General features: G+C 36.7%; 4 protein-coding genes across 6 annotated transcripts in view; 2 read left to right on the top strand and 2 right to left on the bottom strand.

The window, feature by feature from the left end:
• The window catches only part of LOC106110814 (zinc finger and SCAN domain-containing protein 31-like), a 12,323-nt gene extending 10,080 nt beyond the window's left edge, over positions 1-2,243 (bottom strand). The window contains exons 1-7 of the mRNA XM_013292719.1: positions 2,092-2,243; positions 1,934-2,015; positions 1,672-1,759; positions 1,393-1,495; positions 692-773; positions 526-622; positions 97-310 (exon numbers count right to left, since the gene is read on the bottom strand). Coding sequence (XP_013148173.1) covers positions 97-310; positions 526-622; positions 692-773; positions 1,393-1,495; positions 1,672-1,759; positions 1,934-2,015; positions 2,092-2,113 — 688 coding nt within the window. The 5' untranslated portion in view covers positions 2,114-2,243. The remainder of the gene's footprint in view (positions 1-96; positions 311-525; positions 623-691; positions 774-1,392; positions 1,496-1,671; positions 1,760-1,933; positions 2,016-2,091) is intronic.
• A 165-nt stretch (positions 2,244-2,408) lies between these two features.
• On the top strand, positions 2,409-16,034 carry LOC106110813 (DNA-directed RNA polymerase, mitochondrial). The gene is made up of 24 exons (XM_013292718.1): positions 2,409-2,687; positions 2,812-2,919; positions 2,991-3,558; positions 3,786-3,920; positions 4,173-4,347; positions 4,921-5,031; positions 5,231-5,392; positions 5,595-5,924; positions 6,140-6,280; positions 6,653-6,771; positions 7,173-7,347; positions 7,752-7,870; positions 8,433-8,648; positions 9,147-9,296; positions 9,475-9,684; positions 10,103-10,312; positions 10,710-10,864; positions 11,393-11,544; positions 12,279-12,438; positions 12,782-12,911; positions 13,403-13,528; positions 14,061-14,232; positions 14,812-14,903; positions 14,975-16,034. The coding sequence occupies exons 1-24, from the start codon at positions 2,543-2,545 to the stop codon at positions 15,102-15,104; spliced, it is 4,191 nt and encodes a 1,396-aa protein (XP_013148172.1). The 5' UTR covers positions 2,409-2,542; the 3' UTR covers positions 15,105-16,034.
• Positions 16,035-16,911: 877 nt separating this feature from the next.
• LOC106110950 (uncharacterized protein KIAA0556-like) lies at positions 16,912-24,030 on the bottom strand. Of its 3 annotated transcripts, none has more exons than XM_013292918.1 (16): positions 23,923-24,030; positions 23,674-23,830; positions 23,397-23,480; positions 23,155-23,255; positions 22,844-23,017; positions 22,488-22,774; positions 22,227-22,418; positions 21,656-21,793; positions 21,257-21,521; positions 20,477-20,710; positions 19,908-20,085; positions 19,324-19,517; positions 18,743-18,893; positions 18,266-18,359; positions 18,043-18,155; positions 16,912-17,537 (listed from the first exon to the last, which is right to left on the bottom strand). In XM_013292918.1, exons 2-16 carry the CDS (start codon positions 23,742-23,744, stop codon positions 17,426-17,428), a joined length of 2,388 nt encoding a protein of 795 aa, XP_013148372.1. In that variant the 5' UTR covers positions 23,745-23,830; positions 23,923-24,030; the 3' UTR covers positions 16,912-17,425. The 3 variants fall into 3 exon arrangements, with proteins under 3 accessions (XP_013148372.1, XP_013148373.1, XP_013148374.1); XM_013292919.1 differs by having other exon boundaries at positions 23,674-23,842; positions 23,923-24,025; XM_013292920.1 differs by having other exon boundaries at positions 23,953-23,989.
• A 221-nt stretch (positions 24,031-24,251) lies between these two features.
• Positions 24,252-26,535, top strand: LOC106110844 (arginine--tRNA ligase, cytoplasmic). Its single transcript, XM_013292783.1, has one exon. It carries the CDS (start codon positions 24,414-24,416, stop codon positions 26,454-26,456), a length of 2,043 nt encoding a protein of 680 aa, XP_013148237.1. The 5' UTR covers positions 24,252-24,413; the 3' UTR covers positions 26,457-26,535.
• Positions 26,536-26,657: the final 122 nt, after the last annotated feature.

The raw sequence follows: 26,657 nt of genomic DNA, 5'->3' as shown, positions 1-26,657 counted from the left end.
CGTATGAACAGCTTCATACAATCCCATACGTTCTATTTTGACACATAGTTACCGCCTAGCGTTTTCGCGTCCGTGCGAACGCTCGCTTATACTTACATTGGAATTCTTCAGTACAATTCTCCTTTCTTTCATTGTATAGGCAAAGTTTCTTGGTCTTTTTCTGTTCGCCGATGAATTTACTTGTAGAGTCTGACTCCATCCAAGCTAGATAGCTGGGCTCAAACTTCTGATAGTAAGACAACATGGTCTCATATAATGGCCATGAATCCGCTCCTCCTGTGCCATTTCTTAGTTTACATCTGTGTTTACGCTGCAAATATAATTATATTGGGAAAATTTGTATATAACATAAAGATCCAAGTGGGAACCGAATTTAATTCTTTGACTGTACACACTGATATATAAAAAAAAACATTGATTTTGGCGGTAAAGGTAATGAGATGAATGCATTATTACTGTGAGTTACTTCTATGGGAATAAATTTTAAATTTTTTAAAGTCAGTTTTTTTATTTATATAATAATACCTGAAATGTCATTCTTAAATGATGCCACAATCCTTTTAGGTCCTGTATGAAGCAATCTATAGGTAAATTTTCAAGACGCAATGATTTTTCCACAGTCCTGAAACAAATATTTGTATAAGTAAAATATTCAAATACATTCAGTGGACTTATGTAAAAATTTACTTACATCCACATTGTCTGGAAATCCAACTTGAATTGCTTTGTCTCAGATATACATGAGATCAATTTCAAACGCCACTCATTATTCCCTGAATTAAAAAAAAAGTATAAAACAATGGAAAAAACCACAGTGACATATGCAATTTTTCCATATTTCTTAATTCACTTAATTACTACATAATATATTTTACATGATTTATATAAAACTAGCTTTCTCCCGCGACACCGTCCGCGCGGAATTAAAAAAAAACAAAAGTGAGTAGCCTATGTGTTCTTCCAGACTATCCTCTACATCTATACCAAATTTCATTGAGATCCCTTCAGCCGTTTAGGCTACAAACTCTAACAAACATCCATCCATCCATCTAAACTTTCGCAATTATAATATTAGTAAGATAAAACATATAATGTAAAATTTGAGCACCACCAGCTGTAAAATCTGGTGACTCATGCAACCAGTGGTATATTTATTATTGTAGTTTTCAAATCAATATTATATCATCAATCATTTACAAATGCGAAATTTGAGATGGATGGATGAATAGATGTTTGTTAGAGTTTGTAGCCTATACAGCTGAATAGATCTGGATGAAATTTAGCATAGATGTATAGCATAGTCAAGAACACATAGGCTACTTACTATGGTTTTTAAATTTCATGTGGATAGGGTTGCGGGCAAAAGTCGTGAATATGTCCTATAATACTTACATGATGAATATTTCTCTAATGCTTTAGATATTTCTAAGTTTTTTTCAAATAATTTGTAGTATTTCCAACTTTTGTTTTTAGTTTTCTTTGCTATTTTGTACATCTGTAACATTAATTGATCATTGTTTATAACAATTAGCTAGTATATGAATTAATTTTGACTCCCTTAATTAAGTAAACTAAATTAAAATGTAGTAGTTTGTAAAAAATAGCAAAACAAAAGAATAAAACACACTTTAATGTTTTAATTATTTTGTTTTTATTATAAAACATACTTACATCATATGTGTATGACCATTTCTTTCTAACATGGTCAATGGTCATTTCCTCTGGAAATCCACTTTCAAGAAGTATGCTATAAAATTCCCTAAATAACAAAAATAGTAAATCATGATGAACAAGGCAAGAATTTTGTTTACATATATACTACATTTCTATAGTAGTGCATCCTATCTATACCATTTGCTGGCTTTTGGTAAAATAAGGATTCTAATAACAAATAAGGTTAATACAATAATAATATACAGACAAACATGCTTACTTCCATGGTTGTTTCTTTTTTTGAAATAACCATTCGTTTTCAAATCGTGCCTCTAAAAACTTGGTAACTAACTCAGGAGTCCCTAAAATACAAATTATTATCGTTTTATTTTTGAAAAATAAGCACTAGGAAACGATTTTAATTGATTTCCTACTTACAAATAAAAGTTTTATCTTCCATATTTGATTTAGGTAAACTGTGGCTTCGTTCTGGTAAAATAATGTAAATACACTTAGTTGAATTCTACTTCTTAATTGTCTCTTTTATTAATAAATATGGTTTTCTTATAATTAATAGCAATTTTTGTTTAATAAATTATTTATTTATTAATGTCAAACATGACAATGACAGCTAATTGACAACAATGAAACAATGGTACAAACCATAGACCAACGTTTTTATTGAAAGACTTTAGTTGACAGTTGACAATGTTTTTCTATACTCTGTTTCTGTACATTTGTATTTCAATTTCTGAACTTTTTACGGAATCTGTGATTATTTTGATATTTTTTTTTAGTTTGAGACTTCAATTTCACGTGGTTTTCGTAAAAGTGCCCTATTATCGGCATGCTTGATTTTGCATATTTGTGATTTGTATTCTTAAGTGATATGCACCGTCTCATTTCAGCCAAGAAAATCTACCCTGGTACTTTTCACGGGGTTGGTTTACCTCAATGTACTTTAAAAATTATACGAGCTGCGGATTTAAAATGTTCATTCTGTCAAAAGGTTTTTCTCCAGGCACAAAATCGAGGTACGGATTTTATCCTTAAGAAATGGGGTTAAATAATCCGAAGATAAACTTTGTTTTAAAAGCGCTGCGCTTTTATTTATAACCTTATATTTATGTGTTGCATAACTTTTCGGCGTTGTTTTAGAGTTCAACATTCTCACGAGGCATCAGTCAACAAAACCTGCCAGCGTTAGATCGCATAAAAAAAAGCTAAAACATAGCAATTACAAAAAATATGGAGAGCTGCTTGAAGGTATAATGTTTATTTTAATGTCATCGGATGTTTTGGTTTCCAAATGTAAACAACGAATGTTATAATTCCAGTTGGAGAGTCTGCGATGACAGAGATGAAGGTGTCAATCAGTAAATTACATGCTACACACTTATCCAAACTAGCCTCTAGTTCCGTTTCACTTGGTCAACTTCATCAACTTACTAAAAAAACTACAAAAAAAGATAACATAAAAGTAGATCAAGAACTACTGCAGAGTGTTAAAGAGAAGATTTTAAAGAACACAACAGTGCCAGTGATAAACAAAGATATAAAATTAGAAGATGATGAATGTGCTTTAGTTTTTACTCATCATAAAATATCCACAATTGAAGAAAGGTTTAAAACCAGTCAGTATATAAATATGGTGAAAGAGAGTTATTACAATTTTCGTAGGGCTACAATCTATGATCAGCGTTTGCAGGATTTACGGTATGCTATTAATGAGGGACTGACACAGGAGTTTGACCTTGGCATGTCTCCGATTAAGAAACCAGATAATGTAAATGTTGAGTCTCAGGTGTTACCAAAGGGTCCCCATGCTGTTTTCAAAGAGTTGTTTGTAGATAATCCATTGGAAAATTATGATAGAGAATTTATGAACCAAATGTCCAATTACCAGTAAGTATGCAACTTTATGTTTATAATCTTGTTTTAGTTAATGGAAGCTAATTATGGTAGACTAAATAACTTGAATTATTTTTGAGGACATAAAAATGTTGGAATACAAATAGACTGATAAAAAAACTTACTATTTGTAAAAGAATTATTAAGTTTTGGAGGGTAGTTTTGTGTTTATCTTTATTAAAATAATAATCTTATTTAAACACAGATAATTATTATTTCAGACTTCAAGGTATTGCCCACCCTGCGCTAGATGTTTGTGAAGAGTCAGTATTTCATCATGAAATAGAACCTAGAGATGATTTTGATGAAGGGCTGAGTGAATCTGTCAATGTTAAGAAGTTGAACATAAAGAAAGCGTAAGAATCATATATTTTTATTAAAATGTACTGTTACTTGCAAAAGCTAATATTGTGGTCTCTACTAATTGTAGCTTAATTAAATTTACTTTTAAACTTGTCTATGTCTGATTTATTTCATTGTTGTTTTATGTTGATTTACCGTTTAAGTATTAAATGCATATCAATCTTTTGACACAGTTTATATAATAAACAAATAATTTTAGAACTTACGACTATACCTTGGTCACATAATTTCTATTTATTTTACAGTCAGCAGGCAATAAAGCAAAAAAAGAAGAAGATGAAGGAGAAACGCAGAATGGCCCAGGAGATCAATATGAAGCAGGATATTCGGGAGTTGGAGAAGCGAGGCAAACAGCAAGCATTGCACAAGCTGCTCACTGCGCATCTGCAGCTTTTGTGTTCACTTAATATGATACAAGAGGTAAGAAATATAACATAATATTTTGATAATAAAAAAAAAACAAAATCTGACTGACACCAAGAAGAATCAAATGTCACCTTACTTATTGATATGAGTTCAGGTGTTTAGGTTTATGTAAGTTCCTTTGAAAGTCATTTACAATACATACAAACCCACATACATAAAAGTATACACATGTAAAACATTATTCTCTTATTAGTCAGGTTAAAATATTATTAAGTCTGCTAAGTTTGGTTATTAGCTAAATTGCTAAAACTACATTTTACCACCATCCGTCTGTGTCTAGATAACCTAAATTTAAGGCAGTAGCTTGCCTGATTATTTTTATCTATGTGCAGAAAGATGAATTTGATAACATTTTAAATAACACAGATTTTGGGTTGTTTGATTTTAATATTTTACTTTGATTTACTAAGCTAGTAGGTTTATTGGAATGTATTATTAAAAGTGATTTTAGACGAATAAGGTTGATGACCCCACATATTATCATTCAGAACTGGTTGTAGAAAAATATAAATTCTTAGTAAATTTATTTTACAAAGCTGTACACTTTTATGATTTTTTTATTTCCAGGGTCATCAAGTTTTACAGTATTACAGAAAGAAGCAAGCACATTCACACGACAATCCTAAAATTATGGATGTCAAAGTTTACAATACATTGCTGCATGGGTATGCATCACAGGTAACATGTTACAGATAAATTACCTTTCTAACGTAAAAGAACTTTTAAAATCAGCCCAGTCGTTTTTGAGGTATTTCATTACGTACAAAAATACAAATCTTTCCTCATTATAATAGATAAATAATTAAATTTAAATTACTAATGCAAAAAACATTAAGTCGTGTCTTTGACTTTAAAATGTTACTTTTTGTTTTTCCAGGGAAAAATAGATAATGCCAAAGAACTCTTGTCATTTATGGAAGAGGATGGAATAACTCCCAATGCTCAAACATTTGCAGCAATATTTGAATGTATAGAGAAAAGTGTGACTAAACAGAAGCCAACAGTATTAGAATTCTATAATCAAAAGATGCAAGAAAAGGTAACAAAAATTCAAAATATCTATTTTGTGGTTATATAGTTTGACCAAGGATATAAAAATTCTGACCAGGAAGCGACTTCATTGCGTTTTTTGTTAAATTAGTTTCTATTTGAAAAATAAAGTGGTTTAATATTTTTTTCTCAAAATGGCGTAGTATCTATAATGAGGGTTTTTAAAAATTCATATAAGTTGTTTTTTTCAGGGTATTACATTAAATGATCTATTAGATAAAACAAAGTTTGTCTATGATCAGCGTGAAGTTGTATTAAACGCAATTCATAGATTGCAACCTGATTTTGTACCAACTTACACTCCACCAGTCCTAGATTACGACTGTCCGTTACTGGAAAAATTAAAACTAAATGATACAACAAATAGAAAAGGCCTGCTTAGTTCACCAGCTGAAGGGCTACTCAGTCTAGAAGATATGAAGAAGAAAGGACAGATGCAGTTTGATATGGAGATTAACGGAGAAATTGAAGTTCAAAATATCGCAGTGCAAGATGTTGAAACAGAGAGTGTGAAATTATATGTAAGTTATCATGATTTTATCTTAAATTTGTTTAGATTATCAATATTTTGTTATTTAGTGACTGAAAATTAATAAAAACAGTCATACAAATGTTACACTTACTCAAATTTGAAATTACTTCTTAAACAATAAACTAAACAAACACAAACAAGTGTTTTTTTAATAAACTACAATTATAAATGTTATATCATTTATTGTGTTTTTTTTTGTTCCAGAGGGCAAAGTTACATGAAACGGAACAAGAGTGGCGTACAGTTATAAAGGAGGCGTTTATACGTAACCTAAGTACTTTGAAGTCTCAAAGCAACGCCTCACATTCTGCTATCACTTTGTACCCTTATCTTAAAGTTTTAGAGGTAACATATTATATAATTAGCCCATATGTTGTTCCAAACTGCGTTAAATGTTTTTGCAAAATTTCATTGACACCGTTGAGCTGTTATATACATAGTAACAAACATCCATCCATCCACTTACATATAAACTGTATTACATAGAAATAAGATTTTAATGTATGTTAAAGTTTTAACTTTAAAAAATAATAAAGAAATAAATATACACACGCTCCCCAAGCCCCATAATAAAAAAAAATGTTAGGGGAAAAAGGGCGGCATAGAGCCCTAATAAAAAACAAAAAAAAAAACATCCAGCCAAGTATTGGCATTTATAATACTCAGTGGTAAATTAAATTCTGACACATTAATAAACGAGGGTTTTTTTTTTTGTAGGTGGATCAATTTGTAGAACTAATGATGGGTGAGATTTACAAGTTAGTTGATGGCAGTGAGAGTTACAGTCCTACTCTCAAACTGTTGCAGCGCTCTCTCGGCACTCAAGTATATCATAAGTAAGTATGTTACGAAAATTGTTTAAAAACACCCTGATATAGGTTTTATACTTGGTGTATATCTAATGTCAACCATAGGGCACAAGCAAAGATATTGTTTAGGATTACAGGATTTTTTCATTAATTTCTAGGAAACAGTTAATAGTTATATAGGTAGTCTTAATGTTAGACTTTTCTGTGCCATGCTTTATTTTTTTTTTGCATTTTGGAAAAAAATACAGGCTTTAGCTCATGACTTAATTTGTGTGGAGTGAAAAAGTTTGGACATAAATGTAGTAGTTAGTAAGAATATGCCTTTTTATGGTAAAAGAATGTTTAAAATAGGTCGAGTAATTTTCAACTTTCTTTGTTACATACAAAAATAAAAAAAAAATGTCTTTATATTACATTTTTTGTATTAGATATCAAATAGAGCAGTACCGACGTAACGGCGTGCTGAATAAAATGGAGCAGATATACGAGAAGTACTGCGAGTGGTACTTGCAGCGGCGCTCCGTGGACGGCTCGCAGCAGCCGTACAACGGCCGCCAGGCGTGGCAGGTGCTGGAGCATCTCAACAGAGATGGTGCTAGTCTGGTGAGTTCATAGGAAAAAACATCAAAATATCAGAAATATTGTGCATTTTTAATGTCAGGACTGGTTATTACAGTGAAAGTCTTAGGGCCTGTCCCACCAGATTTTAAATTGATAACAATTATATGTGACATGTGTGAGGGAAATATCGGATTTTGTTCCCTTAGCTGATAGTGTCGTCATTTTTAAGCTACCTGAGTTTCTATCAGCCAGAGGTGGGACAGGTCCTTAGCCTAAATGTCGCAACGATTAGCTTCTTTTTTACATCACTATCTAATGAAAATAATTATTTCCATATTTTCCGTAATATGGCAAGAGTTTTATATTTCTGGTTATGCTAAATAGATTTGAAAATGTCTCTTTGACCTATATTCGTTCAAGTAAGTGAACTAGTATCTATTTTACAGGATTTAGATGAGACACCATGGCCCATGGAAATGCGTCAGAATATCGGAAAGTTTTTGTATAACATCATTATTAATGATGTCAAAATAGATGTCAACATTTTTAAAGCAAATCACAAACAGTAAGTATCAGTATGTTATTTTTTAAATCTACAAAACAAATTTACCTAAAAACCATAACCAGTTTGCAATTATCTAACAAAACTCTTGTTAACGGTAAATTAATAAGAAAAGATAGTATACAAAACACTAGCAGTTGCTCACAACTCCGTCTGTGTATTAAAAAAATAATAAAACTATGTCCTATGTTACTCAGTGATAACATAGCTTTTTAATGGTGAAAAATTTTTTAAAATCAGTCATTTTTTGCGTTATTCCCATACGTACAAAAATACAAATCTTTCTTCTTTATTATGTTACTATAGATTTATATATTCTAGTTCTGTATTCATCAAAATTTGCATGGGCATGCTATGAGGAGGGATGCATCGCATGTGACGAGGAGAACGTTAGTTATAAGTGTAGGACACTGGTAGAGACCTATAGAGAGTTGGATGGATTGCGTGAAAGGTGACGATCAAGAAGGGAGTGATGAATGAGATGAACGATGATAGTTATGTGGAGGACAAAAACCTGTTGCGCCGATCTTTCGGTAGTAGGATAAGATGATGGTTGTTATTTCAGAAAGAAGCTACCAGCGGTATACAAGGTGCACCGTCCGTGGGGCTGGCTGGTGCGGCTGGAGCTGAAGCCGCACCCGGCGGTGGCGCGGCTGTGGGCGGCGGCGGCGCGCCCCGCCCTGCGCCTGCGCGCCGCGCTCGCGCCCACGCGCGCCCCGCCCGCGCCCTGGCGACACCACCGCGCCGGCGCGTACCTGCTCACTGACACTCCGCTCATACGGTACAACGCTACTACTCCGTTGCAATACCTCAGAAACTATATACAAATTGAGTTTTGATACCCATATCGCTAGTAAAATCAACAAAATATGTCAAAACCCAAAGGAATATAACCGTGTTGAACACGTGACCTCTCTAAGGTTAAATATGTATGTAATTTTAGACTGGAGGGTCAACACAATAATCGAATAATACTTTGTCTAAGGGGATTTGTCAGCGACTTCCTTAGAATTGAACGACTCCAAAAACCATATGCGCTATTTCAGATTAATTTATATGTTCCAATAGTCATCCAAATTCATTCAGCGAATCTGAAATGACGCGGTAACAAACATCCACCCAAACATTCATATTTGTAATCAGTGAGATTTCTGAATTTTCACACAATCAAACATGCGAGAGTAACTAAATTTTAACTAGGCAGTTATAAACTCATTTTTTTATGTACCAAACTACATTTACTTTAGTAAATGTCTTAAACATTTAAATTTCTTAACAGGTTGCCATTTTACGTGTCAAATCAAATGAAGCGGATAGAAGAGTCACCTCAACAGGCGCTGTACCCTGTGCTGGACAGCCTCAACCAGCTGGGGGAGGTGCCCTGGGTCATCAACCAGCCTATCCTGGACTTGCAGATTAAAGTTTTCAGGTATTTAATTAAAACATTGTAATTTCTCTGTTGGATTAGCCTTAGTAGTAAAATGGTACATTATTAAGCATTTGAAAATATAGGGGTTTAATTATTAATTAAATTTTTGAATTAACGCATAAAATACAAGTCAAACCATCATAGACAGCTCTTAATATAAGTAAATGTTTCGTTACAGGTCAGGTGGAAACAAGAAATTGGATATTCCGTCCCCGGCGTCGTCACTGGACGCGTCTCAGTTCCCAGGGGGCGGGGCCGGCGGAGGCGGGGGCGGGGCCAGCGCCGCCGCCAACTTCAAGCGACGGCTCGCTATCAACCGCGCTCGCGCAGACATGCACTCGCTGTGGTGCGACGCACTGTACAAACTATCACTCTCTAATCATTATAGGTAAAATACATTTTTATGCTATAGGTAATAGTAAAAATAGCTACAGGAATTTCATTAAAGATCCCTTAATCTTCAAGTATTATAATATTAATATTGTTGTAATTTTGACTAATATATGTACGCAGCTAGAACTGTTAATCATACACTTATACTAATATTTTAAATATGAAAGTAACGAATGCGTGTTTGTTACAAGATTCTCTCAAACTGATCTCTATAATCTATCAATACATATAATAAAATTGGACTGTCTGTTTGTAACATTATAAAAAAAAATTCCCGATATTGGAAAGATGATGTATTTGCGATGCTATAACGAAAATAGCATTGAAAAAAATTGTGTTAACAACGTAAATTAAAAAAAAGAGTTACTTTTTCATTAGTACATTTTGTAATGAGTGAATATTGGTGTATCCAGGGACAGTATGTTCTGGTTGCCGCACAACATGGACTTCCGCGGGCGCGTGTACGCGGTGGGGCCGCACGTGTCCGCGCTGGGGGCGGACGCGGCGCGCGCGCTGCTGCGGCTGGGGCGTCGCCGCCCGCTCGGGCCCACCGGCCTGCGCTGGCTGCTGCTGCACGCTGTCAACCTCACTGGCACCATGAAAAACAACACCCTCGATGAAAGGTACAGGCGGGGAAACTGGCAATGTTCAACAAAGCTAAAAGCGGCCACTCGGATCGCCAATTTGGCAAAGCGACGGCTGCCCATTCGCAATAGCGCATGTGTTGCCTATCCTTAATCGACGGAGGAGGAGATGCTCATAGAGAGGATGTTTCTCCTTCCTATGTGTCTTCACCGTCAAATTCACGTTCCCTTTTTTTATAATGCAAATGTCTATAGGTAAAGATCGCTTCGCTATTTCGGCAAATGCACGTGGCCGCTTTTTCATTTGCTACCTTTATAATAAAAAAAAATGATACACGTTAAAAGGCATTTTGTCATAGGTTACTCAGTTTTCAAAAAAGTTTTTCGTAAAAACATCAAAAATTACTTTTTTTTATAAGTTCTGTATTGTTTTCAGATACGAGTACGCGCAGAGTATATTGGACAAGATCCTGGACTCGGCGGACCGGCCGCTGGAGGGCGAGGGCTGGTGGCAGCGCTCCGAGGAGCCCTGGCAGACGCTTGCCTGCTGCATGGAGATCGCCAACGCTGTCAGGTCTCCCAACCCTGAAGGTAATCTATCATGATGTATACATTTTTCTCTTTCTTAAAATTTCTTAAAATTTCATTGTATACAAGCTGCCGTAAATTTTGTTAGCGCGCGGAATAAAAAATAAGGTAGGTTTTAACATGCCCGCGTGAATCATCTACCTTCTGGTCAAAGTCTCGTTAAAAACGTACTACCCGTTCTGGTGATTACCGAAACAATTACATTTTGCGGACAGACGGGCAGAAAAAAATATGATTTCGTTATTAGCAACGATACATGTCCGAGAATTCGTCATCTATCTCCTTATCCTACTCCTCTAATAGAGCCAGAGAAACAGGATTTTATCCTCCTTATATTATAACTTTCCACACTAATTTTCGAGAAATCTGGATTTTTTTGATGTTATATACACTTCAATTTTCATTAAAAAAAGATTTTTTCAGAAATATGCTGTAATTGCTGACATCTTAGGCAACAAAGAAGTGTGTGTTTACACTTTATTATAATAGTATAGATATAGATTAATTAATGTATGTTTTGTGTATTTGCAGAGTACTTGTGCGGGTTCCCGGTGCACCAGGACGGGTCCTGCAACGGGCTGCAGCACTACGCGGCGCTGGGCGGGGACGCTGCGGGCGCGGCCGCAGTCAACCTCGCCCCGCTGCCGCGCCCGCAGGACGTCTACACCACTGTCGCTAAAATGGTCAATTTCACTTTTATACTAATGAAAAAGGAATTTTATGACAGATTTTTTGGATTTTTGTATGCATTGGAATAACTCAAAAAATAATGGATCGATTTCAAAAAATCTTTTACTATTACAAAGCTTTGTTATCATTGAGAGGCTAGATTATTCCTTTTTTTAATTTCACGCGAAGTCGCGAGCAACAGCTAGTACCATATATATCGTATATGCTTATACTGTGCTTTTCCACTGTTGTATAAAGCTATCTTTCGGTGTGGATTAAAAAAACAAAAGTAAGTAGCTTATGTCTATCCAGACTTCTTCCTTAATAAAATCAAGAAATCATCAAGGTTCATCAAGTAACCATCGATCTAACCTTTCGCATTTATAAGATTAGTAAGATTGCAATACTTACAATAAGAGCATCCGAAAACGACAAACATGATGCGTTTAAATGTAGAAGCGAGAGAGTGTGTTCTCTGCTTACCTTTCTGAGTAACGGGCGTGAGTTATGTTATTTAATATCTTTCATTCACTTAGGAAAGTGGTATAGGCAGTAATTTAAAACAACAAATTTAGAATATACAAAAATTTAGCGTCAATATATCTTTAAACAATATATCATTGTGCAAATATTATAGTAAAAAAAACGGGATATTCAAACACACAATATGTTTGAAAACTTTATTAGCTTTAGTAGTATACAGTGTGAACTCTAATGATATACAGTTAAGGTATGTTTTCGCTTGCAGGTAGAGGAGATGCGGGCGCGCGACGCGGCGAGCGGCGTGCCCGCGGCGCAGGTGCTGGCGGGCTTCGTGCGCAGGAAGGTGATCAAACAGACGGTGATGACCACCGTGTACGGAGTCACCAAGCACGGCGCCAGGCTGCAGATCGCTAAGCAGTTGAAAGGTACCACTAACCCCTTCTTACCCTTAAATGCATAATAGCATATAATATTTAACGACGGCTACAAGAGATGTATGGAAGACCAGCACATACTGTGCCGACCCTCCGTAAGGGATAAGGGCAAGTTGATGATGACGATGATGCATTTATACATCAGTCTATTCTTCTTCACACAATAGATTTTTGAGAAATCATTTTTTTCTTTATTTTTCTTTAATCTATACTTAATATACTACCCGTTTCAATTTTAGGTATTTAAAAAAGGGGAAAAAGGCATTTAAGGGTTTATCTCTCCCCCCCTCCCTCTTTTCGTTCTCCTTTCGTTCTAACAATAATGTTTTTGTAGATATCGAGGAGTTCCCCAAGGATCAAGTGTGGGCATGCTCGCAGTACCTCACCACGAAGACCTTCGACAGCCTTCGGGAGATGTTCACCTCCACCAAGCTTATACAAGACTGGTTCACTGACTGCGCTAAGTGAGACTTGCATTCTCTTGTCATTATAAATTGATATTGCCTAAACAACAGAAACTTTCGCGTTTCGTCTGATGAGTGTGGTCCCCGAGGTCCAACTTTAGTCCCTTTTTTTCCCACCCCTTTACTTATAAAAAATGGTAGGAAGAGAACGTGTACTTGACGCTGGAGACGCATTAGAGAGGGAAATATCCTCTTTATGTGCGTTTCGTCCACCGTTGATTAAGGGTAGGCAACGCATCCTCTACTACGAATGTCTGAGCAACGGTCACTTCGCCTTTGTGGAGGATTCCGGCTTGCTTGTTTGCTACCTTTAAATAAATAAAAAAAACTTCCACGTTCTCATATTAAAAAACTTGTATTAGACTATAAATACCTTTACCATATTCCGGAAGTATATTGCATTTTTTCGTATATTACAAATTGATTTTCTAATCCATTTTATAATCTTTATGAGTGTACATTTGAATGTATGTGTTTGTGTGTGTGTGCAGGCTGATATCGGGCGTGTGCGGCGAGAGCGTGGAGTGGGTGACGCCGCTGGGGCTGGCCGTGCTGCAGCCCTACTACCGCCGCGCGTCGCCCGCCACCGCCCTCGCCGCTCCGCTAGACCATCACCAGTCAGTGTCAAGCCATGCATTACATTATAATAAAAAATATAAGTGTACAGGCTTTCAAATATGTGATCTGCTCAGAACATCGTGTTTTTCAAAACAATTTTATGCTGTAGCTTAACAGATGTGGAGGAGGGTACTACGGTATAAATCTTATTTTCTACCCCGTATTTCTGATGATCCTAAATATTGTATTTAAGACCTAATATTATTTTTAGGCAATTTTGCTTATAAATCAGGTTAGGAAGAAATGTCGTATTACGGTTATGACTGTTCAGATAGTCATTTTTTTTAACATAAATAAACCATCGCTTGACCACGACTCCACCTCACCTAAGTGAAGACGCGGCCGAAGGATAGAGCGCGCTAGCTTAATAAGTGCCGATTCACCCCGCTCTTGAAGGCACCCACGTTATAACGTGGGTGCCTTCAAGAGCAGGGTGTGTTATAACTGGACGGGAACACTGGGGCAGCCAACTTGTTCCATTCCTTTGATGTGTGACATTATCATATTATAACATTTTCTATATTATTCCAGACGTCCGTGCACAATGAAGCAGCGCAACGCATTCCCGCCAAACTTCATCCACTCGCTGGACTCCACGCACATGATGACTACGGGGCTGCACTGCGCCGCCGCCGGGCTCGCCTTCGTCTCCGTGCACGACTGCTACTGGACGCACCCCGACACCGTCGACACCATGAACAAGGTGCACACCGCCACACTTTGCCGACATGACGTCATAAGACGACGAGGTGTCCCCACACTATGTCGACATGACGTCATAATACACCATTAAGCACCCACTAGTGTGGGTGGGCATGTCAATGTAACGTGTCGACGTAGTCGTCGACACGTTACATTGACATGCTTCCATATTAAGCCGACGCGCCCACACACTACAATATGACGTGATATTAAGATGAAATGCCGCCACACTATGTCGACATGACGTCATAATACACCATTAAGCACCCACACTACGCCGACACGCCCCCACACTACATGATGTCATATTACGAAGAGATGCCCCCACACTACACCGACATGCGTACACACTATGCCGTCAAGCTGTCACACAACACTCACACACCACTTTCGATATACCGTTATGCCGCATCCTTACCAATACATTATGCCACGCTGCTCTCTTAAAACTTCCACCTTCCTCTTAAATCTACCGTAAAACACATTGTTTTAGATACTTGAACCATTTAAATAAACATTTAATTTCGTATTATATTTCAAAGCACAGTTTAATGTTCCTAAATGTACATTTGTCTGTCAGATTTGCCGTGAACAGTTCGTGGCGTTGCACTCGCAGCCGATCCTGGAGGATCTTTCCAAGTTCCTCGTGCAGCGCTACAGCTACTCTCAGAGGTAAATAAATTTTATTATTTGGTGTACGTATAAAAATTATTCTAAAACTAACAAACTAATATATGTTTCAGTGAAATAGATACAGGCGAAGGTTTAGGCACAGAGAATAAGAAGCGTGTGAACAGCGTGTTGGGGCGCGTGCCGCCGCGCGGAGACTTCCACATCGATAACGTACTCAAATCTGTGTATTTCTTCAGCTAGATAATAAATACACTCGAATTATGTCCACTCAGGTTGTAAGTATTTTTATATTTGACGTTATACATATCTCATTGACTATGAGAAACATTTGATTTAATTACAAACATTTATTAAGGAGGGTTTTCTCATACGATTTTGACCATATTTTAAAAGTGAAAAAGTAGTCAAGGGCAATATTATGTAATCACTGATTTTAATAAATGGGTAGGACATTTTCGTGACTTTAAATTATTAATTTGTATCCTTGCCACCACCACCAACCACGACTCAGCGTAAAAATGACAAAGATCATACAGGCACTAAATACCACGTCTTATAGCCTGTCCATTTATAGAGATCAGTGAATGGATTCAATAAAGTTGGATTACTTATTTAAAAATAAAATTTTCGTATTTCAAACTTTGTCGCTAACGCTTGGTGTGGTTAAAATTTTGAGATGGATTCATTTCCCCAGTTATTATTTTAACGTCTTGTATATCTTGAATTTGTATTGTATTTATAGACTGAAATGTAGACGATAATGTTCGGCTAAGGTTATGACAAAATATGAAATGTCAGTTGTCCAATGTTAGTTTACTGTGTGGTCACTTAGACTTTCTTATTCTTTCGTATTTTGTTGTTTTTTTAAAACCATTAATTTCTTAAACTTAAATGTGTCTTAACAGACTAAAAAAATAAGTCTTCATCTTCACAGACATTATTTTATTTAATATCCATTTAATTTGATTCAAAAGTTCCTAATTTTGTCGTAATTTTACATGACAATGTTTATTGTTATCATACATCGCTTCTGTAGAAGGAAAATGTGCTCGTTTGTGTTTGTCATATTTTCCCTTAAGTTCTTCCTTGTCCTCAACCGTATGTAGATTTGGATAGTATGAATTACAATCTGTGATTTGTTAATATAGAAAATAAAATAAGTTAAAACAATCTGTTCGTTTTATTTAAAATGCCTATCAGCTAAAAAGTAGTAGAAATACCAAGAAAATTATAGATCTACATAGATCAAGGCAGTGCTATATTTGGGAACTAATTATGTCATATATTGACCAATGAGGGAACGGCAACTGCTCGAGTGAATGTCGCCATTTTTTAATTTCCGAATTCCTAAAAAAATCACGTGTGCTGAAATTTCATGTAGTTTTAATCGCTTATACTGAGGCCATGAGCAAGATACTAACTTACGACTACTCGATATTGTCAATTATGAACAAAAAGTAGTCTACAATTTAGATTATGTTAATTTTAATTGTAAGCACTTACTACGGATACTCAACTCGGCTCAAATTATTTGCATTGTTTGGTTTTGTATTGAACCTGGGTAAATTTCTAAAGAAATTAAGAATTTTATGCGCACCGGTAACCCTAAATGCTCGTAGGCGCCCCCTTGTTAATGTTAACAAGATTTCGCAATTTTCGAATATTTAAAAAAAAACAACATTTTATGAATAATCATGTTTAATCTCGTACAAAAGTGCGTTTACATTACAATAAACAACGACGGGAATAATTTCTATTATTTAAAGTTAACATTAACGTAAGGAATTCTAAATTAATTGTAGATTGTAACAGATTATATAATTTTATAGAAAAAGTATTTTGGCGTTGTGCAGTCTACTTTGTTATTCTAAGTTTGCGTGAATTAAGTACAAAGTTACAAAAATTAAAGTAACAGGTATCTTATGTTTTTTTAAATAAATAAAATCCTTAGCATTAACATAATGATATTTTTTAGGAAACTTTGATAGAATGTTTCAACGATGCCAAAGATTGGTGTCATAAAACGCTACATTGTTACAATAGCTGAAAATTTATAAATTTATAATTCAATGCAAAAAATCAAGAAAAAAAGACATGGGACGTAAAAGCAGATTTTTAAAGATGCAATTTTTTTTCGTTCAAAAATCTAATTTTTACTTTGTTACCTATATAATTATTAAATTATCACTACTAATCATTTTTTAAAAATCGAACTTATATTTTAAACTACTTCACAATCGTATAACAAAAGTTTGCTAAACGAACAAACTCATTTCATAAACGGGGTATAAAAATGGGGCAAAGTTTTAAAGCTTTGGGATTAGTACTGTTTTTACACATTAACTTGGAAATATGATTGGTTATGAAGAAAGGTACATATCTCGATGCTCATTCTAACTTCGAGTTTCGTCTGCATTGACACATTTACTGCGTCAGAAGCTGCTATGAGGCGGCCATTTGAAGGTTATATGAAGAAATTGACTGAATACCAAGATTTTAAGGACCATTAAGCGTTAAATCCATTCGGAACGATTCTCTTCATTGTTTAAAAGTTATGTGTGTCAGTATTTGTAGGTGTGCACGTCAGAGAGCACGCTGGTGTGGGGGCGCGCGCGCTGGTCCGCGCACTGGTACGAGCCGCTCGTTGTTGACCGACGACTGCTATTAGAAGGACTGCAATGTACACACATTTAGTTACATTTTTTAATACAGAGACGAAATTCTTTATTATTACTAATCTTACTATCTATTCTAATCTAATCGCTAGGCAGTTGGATTAAGGGCCCGATTCAAAAGGCGGTTATTATAGAAACCGCACGACTAGTGAGGAGGTTCCTGTCTCTGCAGCCCTGACCACTGGCTGCTCGAGTTATCGGATTCCGCAGCCGGTGGTGCTCTATTTTTTATATAATGTATCTTATTTTATTTTTATATTCTTGTAAAATGTATTATATAGAGAATAAGAAATAAAGATATATGGAATGTTATAAATTCGAAAGTTTAGATGTATGGATGGATGTATTTTGGAGTTTGTAGTCTAAACTGCTGAATGGATCTCGATGAAATTTGGCATAGATGTTGAGGATAATCTGCAAGAGCACATAGTCGGCTTATTTTTTTTTTAAATATACGCGGCCGGAGTCGCGGGCGATAGCTAGCTATAGATATTAAATATTACCTGGGCAAGTTGTCCGGGTCGTCGCTACGCAGGGAGATCCACTGCGGCGCGATCTCCTCCCCCTTGACGCGCTCCAATGTTCCGTTGTGTACTAGCAGGTCGTCCATTAGGATCTGACCATAACCAGACTTTATTGTTAATCTGCCTACTCTATATATCATAGGACATATGAACTAAAAAACTATGACGTCACACATGTGAGTTATAAAAATATTGATCTCACAGCAAACTCCTTGACACCGCGCGCCGGAGTCTTGCCGTAGTTCCATATCTTCATTCCGTAAACTGTCACCGGCACGTCGAACACGAAGAATACCCTAAAATTTTAGATATTCAAGGAAATCATACGAAGAGTAATAGCAAAAATAGAGGCGAAAATATGGAGCTATAACTTTTACTGAATTCGATCAATACAAGCGATATTCAAAAAGTCGAAAACAAAGATATAAATGTCTAGGGCATTTTTGCCCCTTTTTTACGTAGTCTGCTTGCATTTGCAAGTTGAGTGCACAGGTGAGAATAAAAAATTCATCTGTCTCACCTTTTAGTCCCACTATCGCCAATAAGGTGACAGATGGAAGTGTTAAGAAATAAAATAAGTCAAACCGTCGACTCGTCGTAAAAGTGGGACGGATGAAACTTTTAATTCTCATCTGTCCCCACGTGGTGACGGTTGGGAATAATCAGTTTTATTGTATACCTGTTGAGCGTGTGCGGCAGCACGGGCGCGAGCCAGGCGTGGTGCGCGGCGGCGGCGCGCGCGTTGCAGCCGTCCACGAGGCGCGCGGGCGTGCGCACGTCGCCGCCCTGCTCGTACAGCACGTTCACACTCGACGGGTGCGCGCACACGTCTGACAGACATACTGCGTTGCTACAATCTTATATGAGAGTCCGCATTTTGACGCTAGGGGGCGGTGTTAGTTGTTGAGTTTCGTGGAGATCCCGGAACCCATTTTTATTGAACAGAGCACCGAGGGGGTTTTAGTGGGACAAATTTCATTTAAAACACTTCCCCCGGAAAACACAGTGTTATTTAAATATTTTCTCCCCGATACCAAAAAGGGGGCGGTGTTATCAAAAGATTAATGCGCGGTTCACACTTAGCCAGTACAGTTTTTAGCGTTCAATAACTGGACTGGCAATCGACCAGCACAGTGTAAACGATAACTGGCGTTAGTGAGTGTAACTGTACTGGCAAAGATGGCAAAAATATGAAACTAAAATAGCCACTGTTAAAAATCCCGATGTGGTTGGTCGTCTAGCTAATACCAGGGTACATACTGGACTCTGTGACCGGTATCTGGTTGCCGTCGGGATCGTATAGTTCGACGCCACTCAGACCCACGTAGTAAGGGTCTCCCCACGTGGAGAAGATGCTGATCTGCAGCACGAAGCCGCTGGGCGCAGCGGTGCCGCCGCCGGGGCCGTACACCGCGCACTCCATGCGGTAACTCTCCTCTGACGCTTCCTCAAATCTAAAATGACCACGTGCAAAAAAACACTCAAATACTTTGATGCTAGAATGAAGTTAAACAATCAAGAAAGAAGTTCACTTGATTATCGTTCTGTACCTGTAATGGTCAAATAATATTGTTAGATAGATTTTTTTATGAAGAGAAGAGGATTAGGTCGTCGACAAAAGCACTTCAAATTTAAACTCGATGTTATTTCCAAACCAAAACGATTTATGGTACTTCAAGAAGCGAGCCTACTATTTCCTCAAAGGCCGGCAACGCATGTGTAGTTCCGCTAGTATTGCGGATGTCCATGTCGTTGATCAGTGGTTCTTGCTGCCCGTTTGCCCCCTTTTCTTATTAAAAAACTAGGGACATTGTATGGGACACTTCGATATCTGCAAGTAAGACCTGTCGTCGATATCGGCGAGGTCGATGTGCTGCACGTAGTCGTAGGCGGTGTCGCCGGGCGCGCGGCGCAGCAGCAGCGGGCGGCAGTGCAGCGCGCCGCCGTCCACGTACACGCGCACGTGCTTCGCGCCGATGTACGACAGCTCCAGGCTGCCGTTGTAGTTCCACATCCTTATACCTAGCATACACCGTGTACAGCCCTTAATACGACGAATTTATGGCATCAATTTTTTTTTTGTTACATCATATTTAGATATGAAATGAACTGGTTTAGTAGATTTTTTAAAGTTGGCCGACACATTAAGAACAGGATTTTCTAGTTAAGGAACCAAAGCTATATTGATCCTGTAAACAACGAAACTTTATTCTTATATTATTATTATTATACAGGTCACTATCGAATTAAGGGTTACCGAACAACCATTGGTCTTTAGTATTTACATACTAAAGTCGGTCAAAAAAGACGACTCTATTTAACTTCAAAAAAAAATTCACACGCTACTTAAAAATCTTTTGTCATATTTTGACAACTAAGAACTGTACAGGGCACAAGAGAGTATACAACACACTAGTTATAAGAGTGGGTTCCTTCAACTCGACAACGATGTGACAGAACTTGGTGCCGGGCGCGAAGTTGGTGCACCACATGTCGTCGAAGTGCGTGGTGATGTTGGTGCCGTTGAAGAGGCAGCGGCAGTCGGCGACGCTGTCGCACTCGTCCATGCGCTCGTCGCTGATGTACGCCGAGTACGCGTACGAGCGCCGCACGCCCACCGGCTTGTTGTAGCGCAGGACCTCGATACCTACCAACTGTCGACTAAAGATACTCTGTTCGAAAAAATAGTTACATCTATATGTATAAGATCTTTGTATCTCATTTGAGATCTCTTAAACGCAAGTAACTTTTTTTGTCGGATACGTAAAGGTGTTTTCTAAATTGTGATAAGGGAACTTATACAAAATTATGATATTGTGGTAATGAACTGAAAATCTTACTCTAAAAAATAATTTGATTTAAATCACATATTTCATAATATGTTGCTCGAAACATCGTCCGCGTGGAATTAAAAAAAAGAAGTGTTCTTCAGGACTATCCAACTATATCTACATCTGTGCCAAATCTTATCGAGATCTGTTCAGCAGTTAATTTTAGCAAACATTTATCCATTTATCTAAACTTTCTCATTTATAATATTAGTATGTTACTCAGTGATAACGTACGTTTTGTAATGGTGCAGGAATTTTTGAAATCAGTCCAGTAGTTTTGGAGTTATTATGGTTATTGCAGTTTAGTTAGTATAGAGACAGATGATAAAATTCAATAAAAAGGATATTTAAATGAGACTTACCCGTCAGTCCAATGATATGTTTCTGTCCCCAGTTGGACATGAGCACAATTTTGACGACGTTGGCGACGTAGTTGTCGGCGGCGCTGCGGCGGCGCGGGCTGCGGCGCGCGGCGGGGCTCGGCGCGCGCTCGCTCGCGGTCGGCGGCCGCTTCTCCACGATGCCGTAGTCCGCGCCGTTGTCGCTCTCCTTCAGTACTTCTTGGAAATTCTTGTCGTTTACCAATATTCGCTCTAATATTGTCGAGTCTTTTGTGAATAAAATCGTCTGAAAATTTGTTATAAAACCTTCAACGTTGGGCGTACCAAATATTTGAAAAGACTTACAATTGATGGAGCCGTAACTTTTTTTTCTTGATTGACTTAGTGTAGCACTAAATCTAAAATTCAAGTTATACTTACATCACCAAAAGATTGTAAATGTCCTTTCAGCGCCCCGCTGGACCGCGCGATCTCGCCTTGGAATATAACTTGGTCGTCCAGTTTGATTTGCACGAGACGAACGCCGCGCGTCGAATATATACGAGACTTGTTGTAGTTCTATACATTATTATTTTAAAAACAAAATTTAAGTAGTATAAAAGGTACCTATAAATTTAGAGTATAAATATAAATTAATCTATAACATACATTAGAGTAGTGAAAAAAGTAAACACGAGGAATAGTTTTTCCTAATTTAGTTAAATTGAAGATTATTACGTCCATAACTTCGATCACCTATAACACCCAATAATTCCTTGAAGCTCCATAATACTACCCTATAATTACCCAAATCTAGCTATGTTATCAGTTATACTTGTATTTCCAATTCCCGTAACAATAACGAAGCAATATCCCGAGCCAAGGTTCCTAAGCAAGCCCTCGACCTTTGTTACTTAAAGGTCGAGGGCCTTCCACCTAAGCTCGATGAAGCTATAAATGCATATCAAGGGAAACAATGAAAACTTTGTCAAACAAAAAATATCGCACTTACCCAGAGTCTAAGCAGTGCGAGTGTGGTGCACTTGGCCAGCAGCACGCTGAGGGCGATGGGGGCTGCGGGGGCGGCGGAGGGCGCGGGCGCACTCCAGATGTGAAGGTCGTCAGTAGTCCGTACCACACCGTCGATGATGCTCTCCGTGCGCCCGTATCGCGTGCAGTCACCACTCTCCGAATCAGACCATATCTATACCATATACCACGATATTAACGTCCTGCTTTCCTTGCAGTATTCAAACTTGATGTTCGTGCATACCTTTTCAATATTAACAACTTCACCGTTTATATCAAATATTTCTAATCCATTCAAACCGACTAGAAATTTATCACCCCAGTTGGAGAATATTTTTATCTCCAACAATCTTCCTTGAGGTAGTTCGGGTATAACGAAATCATTCATCGCTTTTTCAATATCTCTGGGGGTCATTTTAGATGTGGCTTTTGAAATGTTTTTAGCGCCAGATTTCTTTGGTCTATTTGTGTGATTTGCAACACTTTTGTACTCTTCGGGAACTGTTTTATTTGGTTTAAATGTGTCATGCCCTGAAATAAAAATTCTTTTATGTCTATAGGATATATTTAGAGCGTATTGAAATTAGCTATTATACTTACTGCGTCCAATAATAACATCGGTAAAATCATTATCGTTGTGCGGCCTGTGTCGCGGAGTGACGTAGTGCGGGAGGAGGTCGGAGAGAAAATCATTGGTGACGTCATGCCGGCCCATAGAATCCCCCCAATCTAACTTTTTTGGCCTCGCATTTGGCTTCTTATTCATCTCATGATCTTAGAGTAAAAAAATAATAATTTATCTACATTAAAAATTAATAGCGTAATTATGTTCAATTGAAACTTACTTTTCCTTATCAAAGTTAGTAAATTTGTTATACCAAAAAATTTTGTAACAATTTTAAAAATAGTACCATGGTTGTTACGAAGTGTGCCAGCGGAATGTGCAAAAGGATGTTTTTTCTGTTTCTTTTGAATGTCGATAGTAGCGTCTAACGATGTCCTCCGCATTGATCTATTTAAAATTATAGATAGAGTTTAGAAAACACATGAAGTCCCAAAACGCATTGGACCAGTTTTAACTATGTCCTAGTCGACCCTAACATAGCGTAGGCTACAAGCCACTAGGGTGGGGACGTTTATTTAATATAAATACCTGCATTCCAATCTAGAGTTTGTTTTTTCATAAATCGGTGATGATATACGACTGCCATTTTTTATATGAGTTTCTTTCAGTTTCCTGAAAAAGACTTAAACATAAGAACATTGTAGATAGGTGCGAAATTCATTGTAAACTGTAGGTACTTTTTCTTCCAATGATTTTCTGGCCAATCAACAATGTGGGAATTGACCGTATGTTTGCCAATTCATTATGAATAGGTAAGTATTGTTTTAAACCAGTTTTCATCTAAGTATAATTTTATAAAACTTACTTGTTTATCCCTTCCAGCCAAAGAGGATTTTCGCTGTCGGTCGTGTAATTAAATCCATTCGATAGTGCCATTCTTACGTTAACTTTTACATATTTAAAACTAAATATTTGTTTCAGTAATGGTTCAAACAAATCAGTTATTCTATGTAAAGAAAGTTCTGAAAATACAGCTGGTATTACAAAGGAACATTTAATTATTTTGATTTCTGGTGGTAATCGTTAAACGTAAATGTAATATCTAAATTCCTACCTGTTATTAATTGAGCCTTATTTGACTTACTTTTTTTTAACCATGTTGAAGCAGTGAGTTTGACCTTGGTTGCTATAGCAACGAGTGCGAATATTGGTCGGTCCTAAAATAATTACTTGAAAAATTAATACATAAGAACCAATAAATATATGTTTGCTGTCGTTATTTTCTGGTACCTAGGCAAGATATTTGCTTTTTTGGGTGCTCTACAAATTAATTACTGATTTTTTTATACATTTATTGTAGATTTATTCTGAACTCACACACCCGTTCCATTTTACAAGAACCAAGATGTTGCCATAAAATAGAAGATCTGCCAATGTCAAATTGTCAATGTGTTATAAATGTCAGACTTCTTCAAAATAACCTTTACGTATACGGTCTCTCAATGTATTTACTTTATAAACTAAAGGAATAAATGCATATTGTTGTTGTCACGTGAGTCTGATTTTTTAATTACATCAACTAATTTATTTTACAACGAAACTAAAATGTCGGAATTCGACGAGAAATCTCTGCTAGAGAGAACTAGTAAAGCTGAATTAGAAGCGAAGTCTATCGAGGCGGAACTTGACAAACTCACAAATGGGGATTTAAGTTCGGCAGTAGACTCTCGCTTAGACCAGTTATTAGTAGAAAATGAGAAACTCAAACATCGCCTTGCTATAATCGAAAGTGCCATCAAAGCAGAGTCTAACCTAACACCTAAATCGGAAAACCGTAAAAGACCTAAGTTAATAACAGATATTAGTTCTGTAGAAGGCAACATATGTTTATTAGATGAACTTAAAAACATATTCGAATTAGCAATTACATCTGCATATCCTAATTTGGTGGATCCGCCGATAGTTTTAACTCTTTCAGGCAACAACCCTAAATTCGGCGACTATCAGTGTAACTCTGCTATGCCTATCTCTCATTTACTAAAATCAATGAAAGTGTCAACAAACCCGAGGGAAGTTGCCAACAACATTCTTAACAAAACACCCACATCTCCACTTATAGAGAGAATTGAAGTAGCTGGAGCAGGTTTCCTGAATATATATTTAAATAAAAAATTTGCTGAACATGTATTGAACTGTATCCTCCAATATGGTGTTTCACCACCACCAGTTAAAAAGGAAAAAGTAATAGTTGATTTTTCATCACCAAATATTGCTAAGGAAATGCATGTCGGTCACCTAAGGTCAACCATCATAGGTGATAGCATTTGTCGAATTCTAGAGTTTTTAAACCATGATGTTTTGCGATTGAATCATTTAGGTGACTGGGGAACACAATTTGGAATGTTAATTGCTCATCTACAAGAACAATTCCCTGATTATAAGATTTCTTCACCGCCAATATCTGATTTACAAGCTTTTTACAAGGAATCAAAGAAAAGATTTGATGAAGATGAGGTATTTAAGAAAAAAGCATATTCATGTGTTGTACAGTTACAGTCTGGCCAACCTGATTACATTGCAGCATGGAAACTTATATGTGAAGTGTCTAGGAGGGAATTTCAGAAGATCTATGATCGGTTGGATATTCGTATCATAGATAGAGGGGAGTCTTTCTATCAAAGTCGGATGGATGCTGTAGTGAAAGAACTCAAAGACAATGGTTTTCTTGAAGAAGATGAAGGGAGATTGATAATGTGGGGCAACCCTGATACACACGAAGGTATACCTTTGACAGTTGTGAAGTCAGATGGTGGCTACACATATGATACTTCAGATATAACAGCAATAAAACAGAGAGTGAATGAAGAAAAGGGAGATAGGTTTATTTATGTAACTGATGTTGGTCAGTACACACATTTTGTGACTATTGATGCATGCGCAAGACGCGCGGGTATTCTTAAAAACTCGCAAAAGTTGGAGCATGTTGGATTTGGTGTAGTACTTGGTGAAGACAAGAAAAAGTTCAAGACAAGGTCTGGTGACACCGTGAAACTGATTGAATTACTTGATGAAGGTTTAAAGAGATCTCTTGATAAATTGGTAGAGAAGGGCAGAGACAAAGTACTGACTCCTGAAGAGTTGAAGAAAGCTCAAGAAGCAGTTGCTTATGGTTGTATTAAATATGCTGATCTCTCACATAACAGAGTCAATGATTACATCTTCTCTTTTGACAAAATGTTGGATGATAAAGGCAATACAGCTGTTTATTTATTATATGCAGTTACAAGAATCAGATCTATTGCCAGGAATGCCCAGGTTTCTGAAACTAAATTATTAGAGGAGGTGGCAAAATCTGGTTTCAAGCTAGAACATGTAACAGAGTGGAAACTAGGCAAGGTACTTTTGAGGTTCCCTGAGGTGATTCTCAAAGTTGCAAATGATCTATACTTGCATAGTCTGTGTGAATACTTGTATGAGATTTCATGTACATTTACTGAATTTTATGACAAGTGTTATTGCATTCAAAAAGATAAAACTGGAAATATTGTTAATATTTCATACGAAAGGCTGATGCTTTGTGAAGTAACAGCTAAAGTCATGGAAAAATGTCTTGAAATTTTAGGCATCAAGACAGTTTCAAAGATGTAATTTATACTTTTACCGTTTTCTACAGTGTATAACACTAGGTGTGAACTTTTTAATTATTAAAATGAAAACAAATAAAGGATTGTAAATTTTTATTTAGTTCCCAAAAACCTCTACAAAACTATACCTGAATCCGATATCAAAGATAACATTTACGAAAAAACTATTTTGGTATCTGTTAGAAAATTATACAGTTTATACACA

This window comes from Papilio polytes, unplaced genomic scaffold (genome assembly GCF_000836215.1).
Source record: "Papilio polytes unplaced genomic scaffold, Ppol_1.0 DF824191.1, whole genome shotgun sequence".
NCBI classification, from domain to species: domain Eukaryota; kingdom Metazoa; phylum Arthropoda; class Insecta; order Lepidoptera; family Papilionidae; genus Papilio; species Papilio polytes.
This window is presented reverse-complemented; position numbering and strand designations above follow the sequence as displayed.

Bases quoted from the DNA above. Each gene is read 5' to 3' on its own strand.
- LOC106110813 (XM_013292718.1), top strand. From the start codon at position 2,543: ATGCACCGTCTCATTTCAGCCAAGAAAATCTACCCTGGTACTTTTCAC. The intron at 6,772-7,172 runs GTAAGTATGTTA...TTTTTGTATTAG, and splicing joins GGCACTCAAGTATATCATAA to ATATCAAATAGAGCAGTACC. The intron at 14,233-14,811 runs GTGCACACCGCC...TTTGTCTGTCAG, and splicing joins CCGTCGACACCATGAACAAG to ATTTGCCGTGAACAGTTCGT.
- LOC106110844 (XM_013292783.1), top strand. From the start codon at position 24,414: ATGTCGGAATTCGACGAGAAATCTCTGCTAGAGAGAACTAGTAAAGCT.
- LOC106110950 (XM_013292918.1), bottom strand. From the start codon at position 23,744: ATGGCACTATCGAATGGATTTAATTACACGACCGACAGCGAAAATCCT. The intron at 22,419-22,487 runs GTATGCACGAAC...TATATGGTATAG, and splicing joins AAGTTGTTAATATTGAAAAG to ATATGGTCTGATTCGGAGAG. The intron at 20,711-21,256 runs GTAAGTCTCATT...GACAGTTGGTAG, and splicing joins ACATATCATTGGACTGACGG to GTATCGAGGTCCTGCGCTAC.